The sequence below is a fragment of the Phyllostomus discolor genome, chromosome 4 (assembly GCF_004126475.2).
Source record: "Phyllostomus discolor isolate MPI-MPIP mPhyDis1 chromosome 4, mPhyDis1.pri.v3, whole genome shotgun sequence".
NCBI lineage: Eukaryota > Metazoa > Chordata > Mammalia > Chiroptera > Phyllostomidae > Phyllostomus > Phyllostomus discolor.
In genome coordinates, this window is record NC_040906.2 from 181,193,268 (window position 1) to 181,210,926 (window position 17,659).

The 17,659-nt window shown below is 33.3% G+C and overlaps 1 protein-coding gene across 8 annotated transcripts in view; it reads right to left on the reverse strand.

Moving 5' to 3' along the window:
* Positions 1-17,659, reverse strand: part of PTPRK (protein tyrosine phosphatase receptor type K) — a 490,478-nt gene that overhangs the window by 22,493 nt on the left and 450,326 nt on the right. For 2 of the 8 annotated variants that reach the window (XM_036024680.1, XM_036024682.1), the window contains 8 exons: positions 16,720-16,749; positions 11,788-11,948; positions 9,905-9,940; positions 8,156-8,167; positions 5,721-5,905; positions 3,926-4,013; positions 2,847-2,923; positions 53-89 (listed from right to left, as the gene is read on the reverse strand). In XM_036024680.1, coding sequence (XP_035880573.1) covers positions 53-89; positions 2,847-2,923; positions 3,926-4,013; positions 5,721-5,905; positions 8,156-8,167; positions 9,905-9,940; positions 11,788-11,948; positions 16,720-16,749 — 626 coding nt within the window. Of the gene's footprint in view, positions 1-52; positions 90-2,846; positions 2,924-3,925; positions 4,014-5,720; positions 5,906-6,702; positions 7,339-8,155; positions 8,168-9,904; positions 9,941-11,787; positions 11,949-16,719; positions 16,750-17,659 lie in introns of those variants that run through there. The other 6 variants (XM_036024684.1, XM_036024681.1, XM_036024685.1 and 3 more) reach the window with 6 other exon arrangements.

Here is a 17,659-nt window from a genome sequence, read left to right on the forward strand (position 1 = left end):
AGGGATAAGCAAGTTTGGTTGTTCTATAACACTCAAAAAGGCGAAGTTTTACCTTGAGTCGCAATGTAGTGGCTTGGTCTCTGGTAGCCCTAAAATAGGAGAACAAATTGGTCATAATTTTACATCAGTGTCAGAAATAAATGAATGAAGGCATAAAAAGATGAAGACAACCACCTGTTAAGATTAAGTTATAGTAAAAAGTCCAGAAATGAGTAGTGAACTCATAGTTCACTTCTCAAACCTATGTTATCTGAAAGGTAAAGATAAAAAAATAAATATTTTAAGGGCTCTGATTAGAATATATATTGCACAGTTAAGATTTGTTTGCTAGGGATTAACCTCATAGATTTTCTTTGGTTTCACTAAAATGTTTATGCCTTCATGTTAATCTTTAGTCATTCATTCCTGGCAAAACTGTGTTCAAAAAGACCAATTCTCATTTTATCATCCAAAAGTACAACACACTGCATTACAAATGGACAACGACATATTAGAACCATAAAAAAATAACAGAACATTCCAATGTTAGAGCTGGACAATGCATGTGTGCGTCAAATCAAAGTCCTGCAGAGATTTTACAGAGTATTCCTATTCTGTTAATACATTCCAGAATCTGCCAGAAACTGTTTTATGTGTGCTGATACTAATATAATAATTCACACACACACATAACTATAGGTACACACATATATAGGAAAAGAAGAGTTTTAAAATATATATCTTATCTTCTTTTTTAATATGCCAAGGCCTCTATGTGGTTAAAGACTTAATATTGTTTCAATAAAAAAGTTATTCCTATGAAGGAACAAGCTGTTAGTTGTTATCAATTGGTTTCAATTCCAATGGATCATGAGTAGAAAAAATATTAATGGTGTAATGGGGTTGAGCTTTGGGTCTGTTGTGTATTTACCAGAGCACTTTAGTAAAAAGCCTTGGGTACAATTTATCCACATTTTGGGTGGGTGACTCAGCACAAATACAAGTGCATATCAACTGAACTCTCCAATCTAAAACTTGATAACGTGAGCATTAAGTTACTGCAAATTTGGAAGTTCTCTATTTCTAAATACACCCACATAGCACAGTATTTTATGAATTTTTTTTCAAGCTCCATAAGCATTTCATCTCCCGCTTTTCATGAAAAATTTACCAATTGCAGGAGACATCTTTTAAATATAATAATCTAATGGGAGTGGGAAAATTATAAAATTGTGTAATAATCAGCCAAAATACACTGGGGTCTTAACAGAAATACTGTATAAAACAGTCTCACCGTTAACATGTGAATCACAAAGTAGCACTATAACAAGGCTCCAGTGTATATGTCTTGGCAGAAAAACAAGGTCAAACTAAATTGGTAAGAACAAGTATGAATTTGTCAGAGAACTGTTAATGTGTTTTATTTTAAAAAATAGACCAAGAACTTAGTTTTCCATGTTAAGGTGTCTAGTAAATTTAAAATATTGAGTGAGAGTAAAGTGAGGGTCAAAAATTTAATCAATATAATAAAATTTATTCATTCAAAAATATAAATAATTACAATCCACAAAATAACTATAAAACATGAACTTAATATCATAAAAAATATTCTTTCTTTTGGTAAATTAGAAAATGTTGGCTCCTAAATTTATTACATTTTATAGATGTAAATGTATGCATATATGCTGTAATACTTGATATTTCTACATTTGCCTTCCAAATAATGCATATTTTGAACTGATTAATTTACACGCACCTCGTTTAAATTAGTTTAAAAAATAACTAAAATTAATGAACACTTAATATGTGTGAGGCATTGTGCTAAAAGCTCAACATGAATTACTTCATTTAATTTTCACAAAAAAGTGGTAAGATTAAAACTATCATTACCCCCACTTTAAAGATGAGGAAACTGAGGCTCAGAGTGATGAAATAACCTTTCTATGATTTCCAATGTGATTTTGAACCAGGAAGCACAAACAAAGAGCCTGTCCCTCTTATATGTAATGTAATATACTGCTTCCTAAACAATATTTTATCTATCATTAAAAAAATTTTTCCATTAAACAAAGAATATATGTGTAGATGTGTTTTTAAGTAAAATTTAAGAATAGAATATATGATTAAAACAAACTTTTTCACTTGTATGATTTGATATATATGTGCGATATGTGTACTTGACAAATGCAATTTGGTAATTATTTTGCCTAAGTAATTTTAATACTTCACAAACCAATACCATATACCACAAAATAGTTTCCCTACCCATTATTCACATCAGAAGTCAAATGTAAAAAGTAAAATTTCAGAAACACTAACACATCATACTATCCAGCTTCTCACATATGTTTGGGGAAGGGTAAGAATAAAAGCCAGAAACAGAAATCGTCAACAAATAAAACTCAAGTACGTAAGAAACTGTCAAGAGCTAAAAATGGTCCTGTTTTTCTAAACATAGATAAGGGAAGGAGATAAAAGAGATCTTAAGACATGTAAAGGAGTTACAAAGAAATGAACATAGATATACTGTATGAGGCTAATTACGTGAAGCATGCAGAGAAAGCTAGTAGTAAGCATTAGTAATAACTGTAATTAAGAGTAGTTACATCAAATATTTATAATAGGATACTGTTATTTACATATAGTGGTACTTACATCCCTGTACAGCCATATCTACAGCCCAAACCAAAGTCAGGTGTGAAAGAAAGCACAACAACGTCAGTAAGTACTAGGACGTAGAACAAGGAAAAGTGTACAGTTTGTTCTTTATTTTAAAAAGCTAGCAATCACTTTATAGGTAATAACAAGTAAAAGATTCACATATGCAAACCAACAAATTGGGCATACTGAACTATAAAAATACTTACATCTATATAGTTGGCATTAATGTAATCTGAAGAAGGATCATCCTCGACAGGTTGCAAAATTACTCTGGAGTGATCATCTAAAATTTATAAATAATAAAATAACAGCTATTAAATATCCCCCTGTTCTGACACAATGCCACTGGTAGAGACTTAGAATAATGTAGTATCTAAATTTTCCAAAACTCCACTCATTTGAAGAAATTCAAGATAATTAATGGTCTTATTACTTATTACAATTGCAATAGCATTCTATTAACAAAGTTTTACTGACTAACATCTGCATAGTTAGGAAGCTTTTAGAGGACACGACAGCTAGTGTCTGGTGAATCTCATGGACTTGTCCAAGGAACTCAACTTGCCTTGACTCCTATTTTCGCTTCTTAGATGTGATTTTAAAGGGCTGGGCTCTTTCTGCCTGCGCTTTATAGCAAATGAGCCAGTGAAGTAGGAAATGGATTTTGACCCTCTGCCCTCAACTTATTTCTTGAGCATCAAGATTAGTCTCTCATGTATTCATAAGAAACTTTAAAATAATTTAAATTGAAAAAAGAATGGTCAAAGTAAATAAGTAGCTAGTTGCAAGCTAAATTATGTTACTTCCCTCATCTCTTCTGTGGTTTCATATTATGTTATTTATCCATGCACACACATTGAAGAGGTAAGGAGGAAGTCCCTGATGAGAAATAACATGGAGCAACTGGAGTTCAGATGGATTCCAAGGGAGTAAGTTTGAAAGAGGCCATTTATCACTGAAAAGATTTTTCTTTTAATTATTCTGATATTCTCAGTCATTTAATAACACCTTGTGCATTTGTGTGCAAACATAAAATCACACAGAACTATTCTCCACAGGGTGAAGAGTGTGAGTCAATTTAATTAACAAGGATGATGACAATTTCAATGTCATTACCAATAGCCAGTGCTATTTTAATATTAAGTGGGTTATTTTATAAGGAAACGTGACACCCTCTGGGATTGTCTTAAAATTTAAAACCATATAAAGAAGAACTGCAACTTACTATTTATCATTTATGCACAATATTTACAGTATATTCACCACAAATTCTATGAGAACTTACATGCTATAATGTTTCCATATCGGTTTTTTGCTCTATTTTGGTCTTTTTTAGCTACATCCCATGATGCTGACTGTCCTTCGAAGAAGCTCTAGAAAAATAAAAGGAACAAGCAGACTGAATTTAATTCCTTTTCATGAATCAGGTTTGTCTGTTCTGAAGACCAAAGTAGTAACAGCCACTGTCTTGGGGAGGGAGTCCTACAGTAGTAAACAAATTCTATTGTCAGAACAAAGCTTATTTGCTGGACTCCCATTGTTCATCTTGGATTGGACTGAGTTCAAATTAAGGACAAGAGACAACTTCAGAAAAGAAGGACCTTAAAAGTATTTCCAATTTAAGATCGCTATAACTTTGTAAGAAAGAGGTAGAGAAAGCATCAAAAACTTCAAAACTATTTTTAATGAGTTATCTTTCAAACGTGCTTCCTTTAGCATATATAACGGGGGGGACTTGTTTTCCCCCATAATTATTCATTAAATCACGTGTAGTACATCACATTTAGGTTTCTTTGAAGATCATGAAAAGGACTGAGTCTCTACAACAAGGGACCATATGAGAATTTTTAAAAAGTCTTCATCTCCAAGAATCTTGGAACAGATGAATATGTTGACTGGTTTAATTGCCATATGTAACAATTTAAAATATGGGTATAAATTTCTTTTTGCAGAAGAGCTTTAACTTTGCTCAACACAGGAAATAGGGTCTTCAAAGAGTCAACAGTCTTTGAAGTGAGGTACACAGAAATACACATGAAATGAACAAAAAGAGCCAGCTCTAGCAGCCTATTATAATTCCTTTCACTAGTTCGTTACCACAGCATAGTGTTTCCGGCAAACATCTAAAACCAACTTTCAAAATTCAAAGACAACTGTATTCACTCCCAAACTGAGTATATAAGTAATTGGCAAAGAAAATGTAATGTTTAGAGAATTCTTCATGTAGTTGGATGTATTCTGAACGGTCGTTTAAAGTAAATTATTGCTTGAATTCTTTTACTTTAACTATGGGTGTCTGGTGGTACATGCGTGGCAGTGCATGTGTGGCAGTGCATGTATGGTGTTACATGTGTGGTGGTGGAAGAGCTTCCTTCTCTGCCTCATACTGATATTTTTCAGTAAGCAAAGGTGGCAAAGGAACTGTTCCCTTTTTGCTATACATTGTTTATTGGAATGCTTCATTTAAATCACTTCCCTTGCAGTTTAAATTTTGATTATTTTGGTTTGAGTAGGAAGGGGAAATGAGGTTGGCGGAATAATTTCTCAATTTCTTCTTTTGGCTTCTGGACATTTGGATTTGCAGTGTTCTGTTTTTTCTTCCCAATCACCCTCAAAACTAAGAGTGACAACTAGTATATTTAGAACACAAGACTTCGTCCCATCTCTTAACCGAGTGTTAACAAGCAAAGAGGCAGGGTAGTACCGACTGTGTAAGTCACCAGAACAATAGAGCCTGTAGTGATTGCATGGAACCCAAGGGATCTTGCCGTGGATTCTTGACTGGGGAAACAAAAGGTCTAAGAAAGTGGAGTTTAAATAATACAGTAAAGTAAATTATGGAACTCAACATTTTTAAGTACTTAAAATGTATTTAGGCCCAGATATAGCCCCAAGAAGTACCTTGTCTTTCATCTGTCTGCTTAATCTCCCCATACACACACTTGATTTTTCACTCAAATGCAGGATTAGAGTGTCTACAGAGTATTCAAATCTTCGTTATGTTAAAGGAAGGAAATCTGTTAAATTCCACTGAGTATCACGACTAAAAATAACATTTAACATAGTACTGAAATTTTCACCTCATATTCCTCTTTGAACCCATAGCTGTCTGATGTCTTCATGAGGTTAATGTGCTGCAGTAAGTCGGCCACCCTGATGGCTGGGTGCAGCTGTCCCGTCTGGTAAGGGGATTCCGTCCCCTCACAGAGGTAGCGAGGTACATCAAGGAGACGACTGGACTCGGCTGTAGCACTGTGGTTCTCATCTGGCATTTTTTCAGATTCAAGAACATTAAAAAAAAGACAAAGTTACCTTGTTTAATATATATCAATGCAAAGAACATTCTTAAGACCCCAAGCTCTTTCTGGTAATAGGAGGAAGGGAAAGAAATATAGTAGAGGCCTAGGGCAGCATCCTCATAAATACAAAGCCTTTCACTTCAGCTCAGGGCATGAGGTCAGAGTACATTATGTGTATTTCACCAAGACAGATGCTCTGAGATGTAGAAAATAGCTGATCCATTTTTTAAAAGTATAATGGGAGATTTTGCTGGATTCTTACTTTTTCTTGTGTCTGCATTCACAGAAGTATAGAGTAGGACTAGAAGAGCACATTGTCAATTGGAGAAGTATTTCATTGTTGGTTAAATTGAGCAAATTCCTTCATACCCATAACCCAACCTCTCTCTGGGCAACCATCCCACACGGCTGCTTGTCTTGCCCTTGCGGCCTTACTATGCCCAGTCCCCTAAGGCTTCTTACCCTGACACTGCAGACTGGGAGACACGGGCATTCTACAGAAGCATCCCCTGGACCCTCTTATGTCAGCTAGCCAGGCCACATGTTATTCCTACTCAATCTCTACCTCTTGGTTTTTTATTATTATTGTTGTTGTTGCTGTTGTTTTTATTGCTAATATACTTGGACTCTTCTGGCTACTGTGTAAAAGAAACCAGTGTATTTCTCTGGGGCAAAGTATGTAGGTCCTTCCTCTGGAATTCTTCCTGGGCCCATCCAGGCAGAGCTACACAGCTCCTGCTTTATGTTCTCATGACCTCTCATTTACATTCATTTCATTTATTTTATATTTTAATAATTTGTTTCCGGGTCTTTTATCTTCACTAAACTCTTCACACTTAGAGTGTAGAGACAGAGTCATTTTTTTTTTATTCCTAGTCCCTGGTGCAAAGCAGTCAATAAACATTTCAATGAATGAATTAGTTAAAATCAGCTGAATCCCTTACCACCCACATTTAAGTGTAGGCCCATCCCAATTGTGTTATATTAGCTTAAAATGAAAAGAAACTTTAAGCATCTTTCTGTCATAAGGAGGAAGAAAAAAAAAACAAGAACATTTTACCTATGAAGAATAAATATTATTTTAATGACCATAGTACTAATCATTACAATGAGAAAAAGCATGCTTATATTTATCACATTTAAACTTACCACTTTAAAAAAATGTTTTAAGGGGTGTTACTGAGAAAAGCATTATATTGCCAGGCTCATTAACAGAAGAGAAAGTACACTCTTAGGGGAACTTTTGTTTTTAATGATAATGCATACTGTAGAGAACGATATTTAATTAACAGTGAAACATATTTCAAATGCTGGTACATTTGCCTGTTCTATCACCAACTCTACAAATAGGATATGGCAAAAAATGAATTGTTGTCCCCATGATAAACATTTTTTCTTCCTGGAGAAGGAAAAAAAAAAAGAACCCCACAATCAGATTTGTGTGCTTCTATAATTTAGCTTGATTGCATTTACTTTACTTTGTCTTACTAGGCTGAATGCATTATTATTTTTTTTTTTGCATTTCCTTCTAAAATACCACAATGAATCAAAAGCACTCCTGATGGATTCCATTCTGAACTAATCACCCAAATGAATTAATGCCCTTCATTCAATCTTTGCCCACCCCTCTATACACAAACATTTGCTAGCAAACATAATTCATGAGATTTTCTTCTTCTATGAGACTATACTCAATTGATCTATCTCTGCTAAAATATTACAACCGATAGACTGACATAAAGCATCTACACATCTCTCCTGTAAATTTAACCAAAAGGCATCAATTTGGGCACACTACACAGCTTAGGATGAGAAGAGGACAGATAACGTCAGTGAGGTGAAGTGCAACCACCTAAGGGGCTCTGTGGAGTGGCCCCAGAGCTCACAAGGCACCTGCTGGAGCAGCAGGGTATTTACATTTGTAAAAGGCCCACAGAATTCACCCATATTCCAAATCTTACACAATTGTGTCCCAGTATGAAATGTCTTTTGTTTTGCATTAAGCTTTAACACAGCAGTACAATGAGCAGTATTCTTTAAAATAATCACATGAATTATTAATGTCAATACATTTCCACCTCATTAAACCACCTAATAATGTGACTAGTAGTGAGAGTACATGTACTAAGCATTATCCTTATTACACATTTAAGAATAATAATTTTAAGTATTTCCTTGATGGAAAGGTTTTCTAGAGTTCTTTGCAATACACTTACCAGTAATAGGGACTTTAACCCAAAGAAGCAGTAAAACACAAAAAACAAATATATGAATTACCATGAAAAGTTTCTAAGCTCTTTTTAAATCAGTGAATAGATACAAATATCAAGCAATATTTGAAATGATTTCAAGTTGCTTTATAAACACAAAATCACTTGGATGCAAAACTATAAAATTCATGATTCCAAGAATGATGAAAAATGCAACAAATCATTTTTAGATCTGATACGATTAATGAGATTTAGTTTTTAAACAATAACTTTTTAAAGAAATTAAACAACTCAACTTTCAAAGTGACAAAATTCATAATGGCTGTTTATATGAGCAGATTTGAGGACTCTATTGTGTTAACTCCAGCCTTCCTTCCACAGAAATATCCCTTTTCACAGGGAATATTATCATCACAACATTTTAAACTTTATAGTTTTTAAAAACTCATCCATCATCTCATTTTCTTTTTTCAAAACTTTGTGGAAAAGGTATGGTAGGAATTATCATATTGCTTTACAGAAAGGAAAGAAAAGACGAAAGGTATTTTCATGAGTTTATGGTGCAAGCCCACAGCAATGCTAGATGTGACCCCAGCTCTATTTACATGTCCTTAACATACTACTGTAATACAATTTTAACAATTAGGAACTATGGTTTCCTGTGTGCTATTAACATTTTCATTGAATTTTACTTATTAATTGGATGCTGACAGGCTTCTAGAGTACTCAGCAAGAATGATAATTTCAGAGGCATCTGCTGCTGCCTTGCCAAAGATGGTGATTCCTGACTTCTCCCTAAACGGTCAGGCTGCCCCCTGGGCAGTTCCCTCAGTTCGCTCTATACCTCTGATGGTGTGGACATTAAAGGGACAGTGCTATCAGCAATAGAGAACACTGACTTTCTGATTCTTTTAGAACATATAATTTTAGCTTTAAATAATTATTTTAGTGAAAAAGAGGTGCATTTTGGTTAACTGAGTTAGTGTAACTGTTCCAAAATATTTTGAAAATGGAAATGAATGTTGAATACATGGATAATAAAGCATGCGTAAAATACAAACTAAAGTTTTATGTTCACAAGAAATTTATACATAAAACATGAAAACTGAGATGCTTTTGACACTGTTTCTGGCAATTTCTTCAGTTAAATCTTAACATTAGAAACACAGGATTAAAACTGATATATAACTTGTGAACATATAAGCAAATGGTCATCAATCATCGCTATAAAATCAGTCAAAGAATATGGTACAAACTGAAATAAAACTCATTCCATTCTTAAATATGTAATTAATTGTATCTGAAAAGGACTTATTTATTGCTAGTAATACAGGATGTCTTAGGTGTTATATAGTAACTATAATATCAGGAGAATTTAGGAAATCTCTTTCTACCAAATCCTTACATACAAACAAATTATCCAGGTAGCACTGGTCCCTGACACATGTGCATTTGGGTTCATTCTATTAACCTGCACAGATAAACATACATCTTACATTGTGGGCCACTGTACTTTTGCCCCAGTCTAACAGAACCAGGAACTGATGAACATGTTGCTTCAGAAAAGCATACATCACTAATTTGAAATCTACTAGTTGGGTTGACCATGGTTGTTCTCTTTGATAAGGCAATGACTATATATTTTAAATCAAGCTGCTTCCTGAACAGCAAGTAATAACTCTGTTGACAAAATTATAACCCATGCAAGGAGGTGTGATCCATGCAAAGAAAAATGATGAAGTAGCAGGGCCTCACCTAACACAGCAGTCGGCACAAGTGGATCATTGGGCACTGTGTGGGAAAACAAAGCTCATGAAGGAATATGTTGCCCTAAAGGAGTATTTTACTATCTTTTCCCCTTTAAAATATATTTATATTTTCTTAAGAAATATAATTATTAAACATGCTTTGATTAATGTATCCTGAAAAATTAAAATTCTTTTTCAGCTTGGGTTATCTGAAAATAAGAAAGGTGTATCTATAATTATAGTTCAGTATTCTGCTCAATTTAAAAAGCCAGGATGATTCAGCCTGACATTATAAAGATTATAAAATTAGGGGAGAAACCCATGAATTTTAGATCTATCAAGTGCAAAAAACTTAGAGAAATAATTACCTCATATTCATTCCAAATAAATTTGATTTTAGTTAACTGTGGGAAACAGATTTAACCCTTTCACCAAGTTCATGAGTAGGTATGTATAATTACACTACTGAATCCAAACTTCCCAGTAAGGTACAAACCTAGGCCATAGAAAAGTGTGGAGAACAAACATGCTCTCAAATCCTAAATAGATTAACTATTAAATAAAGTTGTTAGGGAGGTGGCACATCTATATTTTCAGGCAAACTTACTTTCAACAATACTTTTTTATGTTCTTTTCTATTATTTATCTTACAGTGAAATAAAAATAAAATAGATCAGAAAGGCCCTATCATGATTAAAATTAAGTTCAAAAATGACTATAACATTTCTAACTACTTTGGTTAGATATGTAACAAGGGAAATAATGGGTTGCATTTAGGGCCAGTAATGCCTGAAATTTTCACCAAGCTGAACAAAAGAAAAAAAACAAACAAACAAACTTCCCTTTCTGAAAAGAAGTAAACGTATACAACCTGCAAACACTTTATTTTCTCAACCTTATCACAACATACGTTTATAATCTGTATAAGAAATAATACTTCTATTGTCATCCTCCCTTATATGTTTTCCAAACTGAAGTAAGCACACCTCCGCTGTCTGTGGCAGAATGCCCATATATACAAGGCCAAAGGTAAACATGATTTTCTTTTGTCAAGCATCAATGTTACGTGAGGATTTAAAGGAACAGAGTTAGATAATTTAGCTTAAATTTAAGTAACAAACACAGGGGTATAGAAAAATATAAAATTCACCAGAAATTTGAAATTAACTAATATTGATGGTGGGGTAATTATTCAAATCATCTGCCATTAGACAGTACTTCAGGAGAAATATTTTAAAAGCCCTCCTTTATAGATCAACATTAGGAATTCTTAATATGGATGGAGGGATAGATAAGTTGATAGACAGATGAATGGATGAATGGATGGATTTCACTATTTCATGCCAATCCCCTAATTCAAGTAAATTTTGGACTTCACACCAGCCACTAAAGAGCGTGTAGTTCCGCTCTCCCCTAGTTAAATTTTTGTTACTGAAATTCTCCAGGAGTCTATACAATATTTTGATAGAATAATTTTACCCATGCCAATAATTCTCAGAAAATGTATGATGTTTCTTATCTTACAAAAAACTTTATCTTGCACGAAGGAAGACTCAAATGGTAAAATAACTATGAATCTGACACAAATTAATTTAATGTGGGCCATCAAGTATATTAAAGCAATGACATATGATTTGGTCTGAGTGGTATATATGAATATCTCTTATGATGACATAGTAATAACATTCATGCAGGTTCAGGTTACAGTAAATCTAGTATCAAGACTGAAAATGAGTTCTTATAAATTCTATAATGTTATCTATTGCCCTTTTTCTTATTTCTTCCATCTGTTTTTCTTACTTTCTCTCATTATTCAAAAGATGTGTTGGCCATAGAGTACACTAAAAGAGCTTTGAAAATCGTGTATGAAAATTTTAATGAAGAACTTACATCTTGGACTAAAATTATGTTGGTCCATGAAGGTGATGGAAAGAGGATCTTCTGCATGCAGAGTGCTCTGATCAGCATAACTTCGATCCATTGCATTCACCATGTGAGTCATCTCCTGTCGGGTGTTCCCCATAGCATCTTTGCGTTTTTTAGCAAGCTTGCTGCCAAGGCAAATACAAAAAAGAAACCTTAATGTGAAGCTTGAAGGAGAGTTGACAGCAGCAGTAAGTGGTTCAGGAATGTCCAAGGGTAGTGATACAGATGTGGGTTACAAATAACTTAGGTCATAATTTTTGGAATTAAGTTTGACATTCAAACAATATTTGTTGCTTGCTATAAAACTAGTTTGTCATTTGGGTATTTCAACATTCAAGCTGTCAACCCCAAACTCTTATTTCTTATATTTTATCATTAAAATAGAGTATTGTAAAACACAACTACACTTTATTAAAGCCATAACTGAGTATCTCCTTATTAGAGTTGTTCAAGAAAAATTATAGATAAAGCTAAATTCTGGTATTCCTCCTGGATGATTAATTCTTTTATCCACTCCCATTCCTCATTGTTTTATTACTCAGTAACAATGCAACATGTGTAGCATGAACATACTTAACAATATGTTTCCAACATTAATCCAAGCCTAACCTGGACAATACTTGTAAAATCAAGCACAGCTAGATATAATGCAGATACACAGGAATATATGGAGAAATTACATTCTGTATAAGAAAATTGGACATATTACACAAATGATTACAATCTTGAATTATAGACACGGTCAAATCCTAAAAGTGTGTTTTAGAACCACGTGGCAGAGTATCCACTATAGAAATGCCTTATATATTAAGCAGGGCAAATAACTCAGGGGGCTTGCAAATAATGAAGGTAGACTTTTCAGCTAATCAGATAATGAAATCTTTATCTTACATATCAAAGATATGAAATACATTCTGATTCTCTGTGACCATTACACATGAAATAAAAAAACGATTAAAGGTATATAAAACATTAATATCACACTAACGAGGCAATTTATATGATATAAGTAAAGGCACTCTAAAAGCTTGTAGTAGCCAGATTATGTTTCTAAATTTATGGCATCAGTTTATGTTGCCTTGGAAATATTCTTTAGCGGTTTTCAGAATACCATTTCTCAGCCAGATTATTAGCTAGGACATATTCTTCTGATTCTCATTAGTATCTACACCTGAGTAAATATTCTACAAATACTTTTTTAAGGCCTCATTTAATAGTTGCATTTATGTCCGAAGGATGTTCCTTTAAAAGATTATCCTAGCAATGTAAGAGCTACTCCTAAATAAAATTTTTTTCCCCTAAGAATCATAATACTTGACTTTAGGGGTTTTATATCCAACGTATAAATACAGCAGATTTGTGATACCTAAATGAGACAGTCATAAATTAAGCTTTAAGGATCAAAATGGCATTACTATTTTCTTTAGAAATAATACTAATGATAGTACTAGTAGTAAGAAAACAATGACAAAAGTGTGATAAGAATTACCAACACCACCACTACCATTACTGCTACTAACTACACCATGAGTACCACTACCACCACCACCACCATTTATTAGCAATATTTGCTCTATTCATTGAAAATGAAAAAGTTGTCTCTTTTTTTCTAGGTTAGGCAGTAAAATCGCCATAAAGCCCTGACAGGTTTCAGATAGGAACTGTAAGCACGTGTGGCTGACAGTGCCAGGCTGCCGTCTGGGTGGGGCTGGGGGAGAACTGCACAGCGGTTCAGGACAACTTCTCTAGAGGACTGTTGGCATTTGTTCCCAGTATTGAGCTTCTGATTTTTAAGTTATATTTAAAGAGAAGTAATGAATCTGAATATTTACATTAAATTTTTGGATTTTTCCCAACTGCTTTTGTTGTTTTTGAAAGAGTGCATGAAGCAAATTAAACACCAGCAGGTCATATTTTAGTTGATAGACCACTTTTCAAACTTACCTCCGTGGTGTCTTATAGGATATCTGTTCTTTGACCTGTAATGTTCTTTTGCCTCTAAGATCTGGTTAACTTGTATTCTGTTTCACTTCAATAGGGAGGCTTCGTTGACTGATTCCAACAACCTGTCTCAGGTTAGGTTTCCCCCCGAGGTGTGTTTAAAACACAATGTTTTCTGCCTCTAATAACACTCATCACATATCATTGCAAGTGTGCTTTTAATTGTTTTCCCCACTGTGTGTTCCACGAAGGGAAGAACCATCTGCATATTTTTCGCGTTTAGAGCAGTGTCTGGCACAGAGCAGGTATTCAAATACTTGCTGAATGGATGGATTAGGCCTGTTATATGCTTTGCACTTTTCCTTTGCTAATTCAATTAATTCTCAGGCCGACCGGCTGAAAAGGCATGAGAATTCTAATTGTATAGATGAGTTTACTGAGGCTCAGACAAGTTAAATAACTTGCCCAAGGTTACTTATCTAATAAGCAGTGAAAAATGACCTGTTTTCAAGTTCTATACTCTTATACTATATCCAGTTGCTGACATTTATTAATGCCTCATTATAAAGTGTACTATAATAAAAGCATCTACTTGATTTACAAGTTAAAAATTGTTACAATTTTGAGAAGAGGAATGTGAATGCAGCACACATTTTTAACATTTTAAAATTTTGAAACAGCAAATTAGATCATTTACGAAATAAATCTCAGTCTTTGTTGGGCAAGAAGAAAAAATCCTTTTCCCTAAAAATTCAAGAGCTTGAATTAGATAAAAATAACTACTTGAAATACGAATTAAAAATGTTAAAATTTTGAAGATAAAAAGTTCAAAGGAAATAGAAAACATGTATAAACTTTGAGGCTTTACTTTAAAAATCTATAATTTATACATGTTTCATGAGTAAGGAAAAATATAAAGTAATGGATTTGTCAAATTCACGACAGATGAAAGTTTTCATGGCAATGAAGGATCTTGGCTTTTCAGATCTACAAACCTCTGTTAGTTGTCAACTTACAGCGGAATATGTGTTAGTTAACATCTGCCAACCAACCATCACCAGCTTTGTTCTAATAACTTAATTCTCACAACAACACTGTGAGGTAGACGTTAATTCAGGTTATTACAAAACAAATAAAAATTAACAACATAATTAAGTGTTTTGGTTGAGAACTGTTACTATGATGTCAACGAATGGTAGCTCAAAGGTCACATTAGATTTACTTTTAAATTCTAATTTAATGTATTACTGCTTTTATATTTTTAAAAATCATCTAACTCAGATTAGGTTCACTAGGTATGTTTAAGCAGCTTTGAACAGCATATCTCCATGACATTCTTTCTAATTATGATTAATGATGCCAGTGTTCCTAAGTATTACAATAACAGTATCATAACTGACTACCTAGCCTAGAATACTGGAATGTTATCCATCCACTAAAAAGGCAACCCTATTCTAACATTATGAATATACAGAGAATTAATAGAAAGCTTATTGATATTCTCTTAATAAAATACTTAATGATTTCTGTGTCTGATGCTTTGTCTCCCTCAGCAACAAGCATATATAATGTGCACTTCAGGACAGTTAAGCAATTCATTTTGCAGCTACTTGAGTTTGACAAATGTGCAAATGACTTTCATTATCAAAGCAGCCAACAGCATAAACTTCTGCAGGTGGATATATGGGTGGGCTATAAAGAGGGAAAGTGCTCCATCATTATATGAAATGGTACAGTTAATTACCTTTGGCTTCATCCAACATGATTTAACAAGGATATTATGATTCATCACGATAAGCGAGGAACATTGTTAGTTTACACCTGCTTGTTTAGCGGATTTTAAGAAGGCAAATGTTTATAATATTTAAAAAGGTTGCCAGAATTCTGCTTTAGTCATTAAGACTCAACAAATTTTGTTGTAAAGCTAACTTAAATTTACCTAGTGAAACAAATAGTGTGGGACCCAAACGTTCACAATCACGATCCTTAAGCTTTAAAAGTTGGTGGATCAGTATTGATCAAGCAATGTCCGTGAATACTTTGTTGTCTTATTCCTTTGGACTGGACGAATATCCTGGCCTCCAAGGTAATAAATTGAAAATGACTAGGGAAATAGAGTGGACAATAGTCTTGATCCTTATTCATACTAGTATCTCATACCTAATTACAGAATGAGATAAGACTTTGGAAGAGAAAAGGACATATGTGACACCCATGTACGTCTTGTGTAGGTAGAAGAGACTCCTCCCCCCCATCGGCCATGGTTTTTAAAAATAATAATCCTATTTAAGTTAAAAAGAAATAATAATTTTCTTCTCTAAGAAGGAATTTTTATTTATTTGCCACTGTAATATCATGATTTCACCCATTTGTTTTCACAAGAGTATACTGATGGCCTAGACTGCCAGACCAAAGGTGTTCATTTTAAAGTTATAGCCCATCTTGGATTTCTGGAATTGTGGAGACGAATGTTTCCACAGTAAGTTCTGACATGACTTGCATCCTGTGAAGGCACTTCTGTTTGTTGTATGAACACATCACTTTTATATTTTTTGTGAAATATAATTAATATTATGTAAAGATAGAGATTAGTGAGTTACAACCACTATCCCTACCACATGAGTGAGGTATCATATTGATAAGTTACAGGTTTGACTTAAGTAAATAAATGATGTTTTGGGTTGTAGACTAAAGCTACTCATGGAAAATTGAAAATTAAAATTAGAAGTAGCTGAATATACACAAATGCAATATCCCTTTTTAAAAAGATTAACAAAATAATTTAATAGCTAAACTTTATAATTTGAGTTCAGAAAAAAAATGTTTTGAAGTGTCAGTAAAATCACAAACATCCTGTGAGTTTTTCTTGTTTCGTTTTTGCTTTGTTTTGTTTTTGAAAAGGGATATTGCATCTTTAACACATGTAAAGTTGTATATCACCCATTTTCTACTTACAGGTAGTAGGAGTAAGAATAGTAGCTCCTCCTGGCAAGCAAATCACAGACAGTGGAAAAAGAGAAGCAATGGTGAATGAAAAGCGTGACTCCGTCACATTCAATAAAGCAGAAAAATGTGCGTTAAAATTAAGATGAAATAAAATAAAATTCATGTTTTTTTTGGTTTGCATTTCAATTTGCTCATGCATTGGTTAGATACCTTTTGCCATGCAATTAGACGGATATGCAATTGAAAAATAAAATTTAAAATACATAATTTGGGAAAAAATAACATGCTGACATTTCTTTTATAGCCAAAAAAGAAAAAGAGAAAAAGTAAATGGATTGTGTATCTTCGACATGCAGTTAAGCATATCATCCATTACCATCTAAATGTCATGACAGATGGAACAGCTGTGTATAGAACTTGTACACTAAATTGATTATTTTTCTTTAGATATAAAACATAAAGACCTATTAGGTTAATATAGAATATATGGAGGATGACACCTAAAATTTTTATAAACTAGTCATTATATCTTAATGGTACACAGGTACATACATATATTATGTGAATATACATATGCACCACACACTATATACACACACAATAATGTCTACAGTAGATGTATGTAACCATGATATTATACACAGACATTTACTGTATTGAAATATAATTTCAAATTTATGTTTGGAATTATTAAATTATTCATGCTGCGCATTTAAAATATAATACATAACCAATGAAATAATGATATACATTTGGAAATAATTCAAAAGCAATTAAATTAAAAAATGGCATTGCGTTTTGAAAGATGCAATATCCCTTTTCTTAGCCTAAAAACTTACTTTATATATATCCTCAGCTGTAGAATTTTACTAAATTGAATTCCAAACCATTTCTTTACACAACAACCAAAAATGCACAGAATGTTTTTCAACATGAGAAATATACCTAT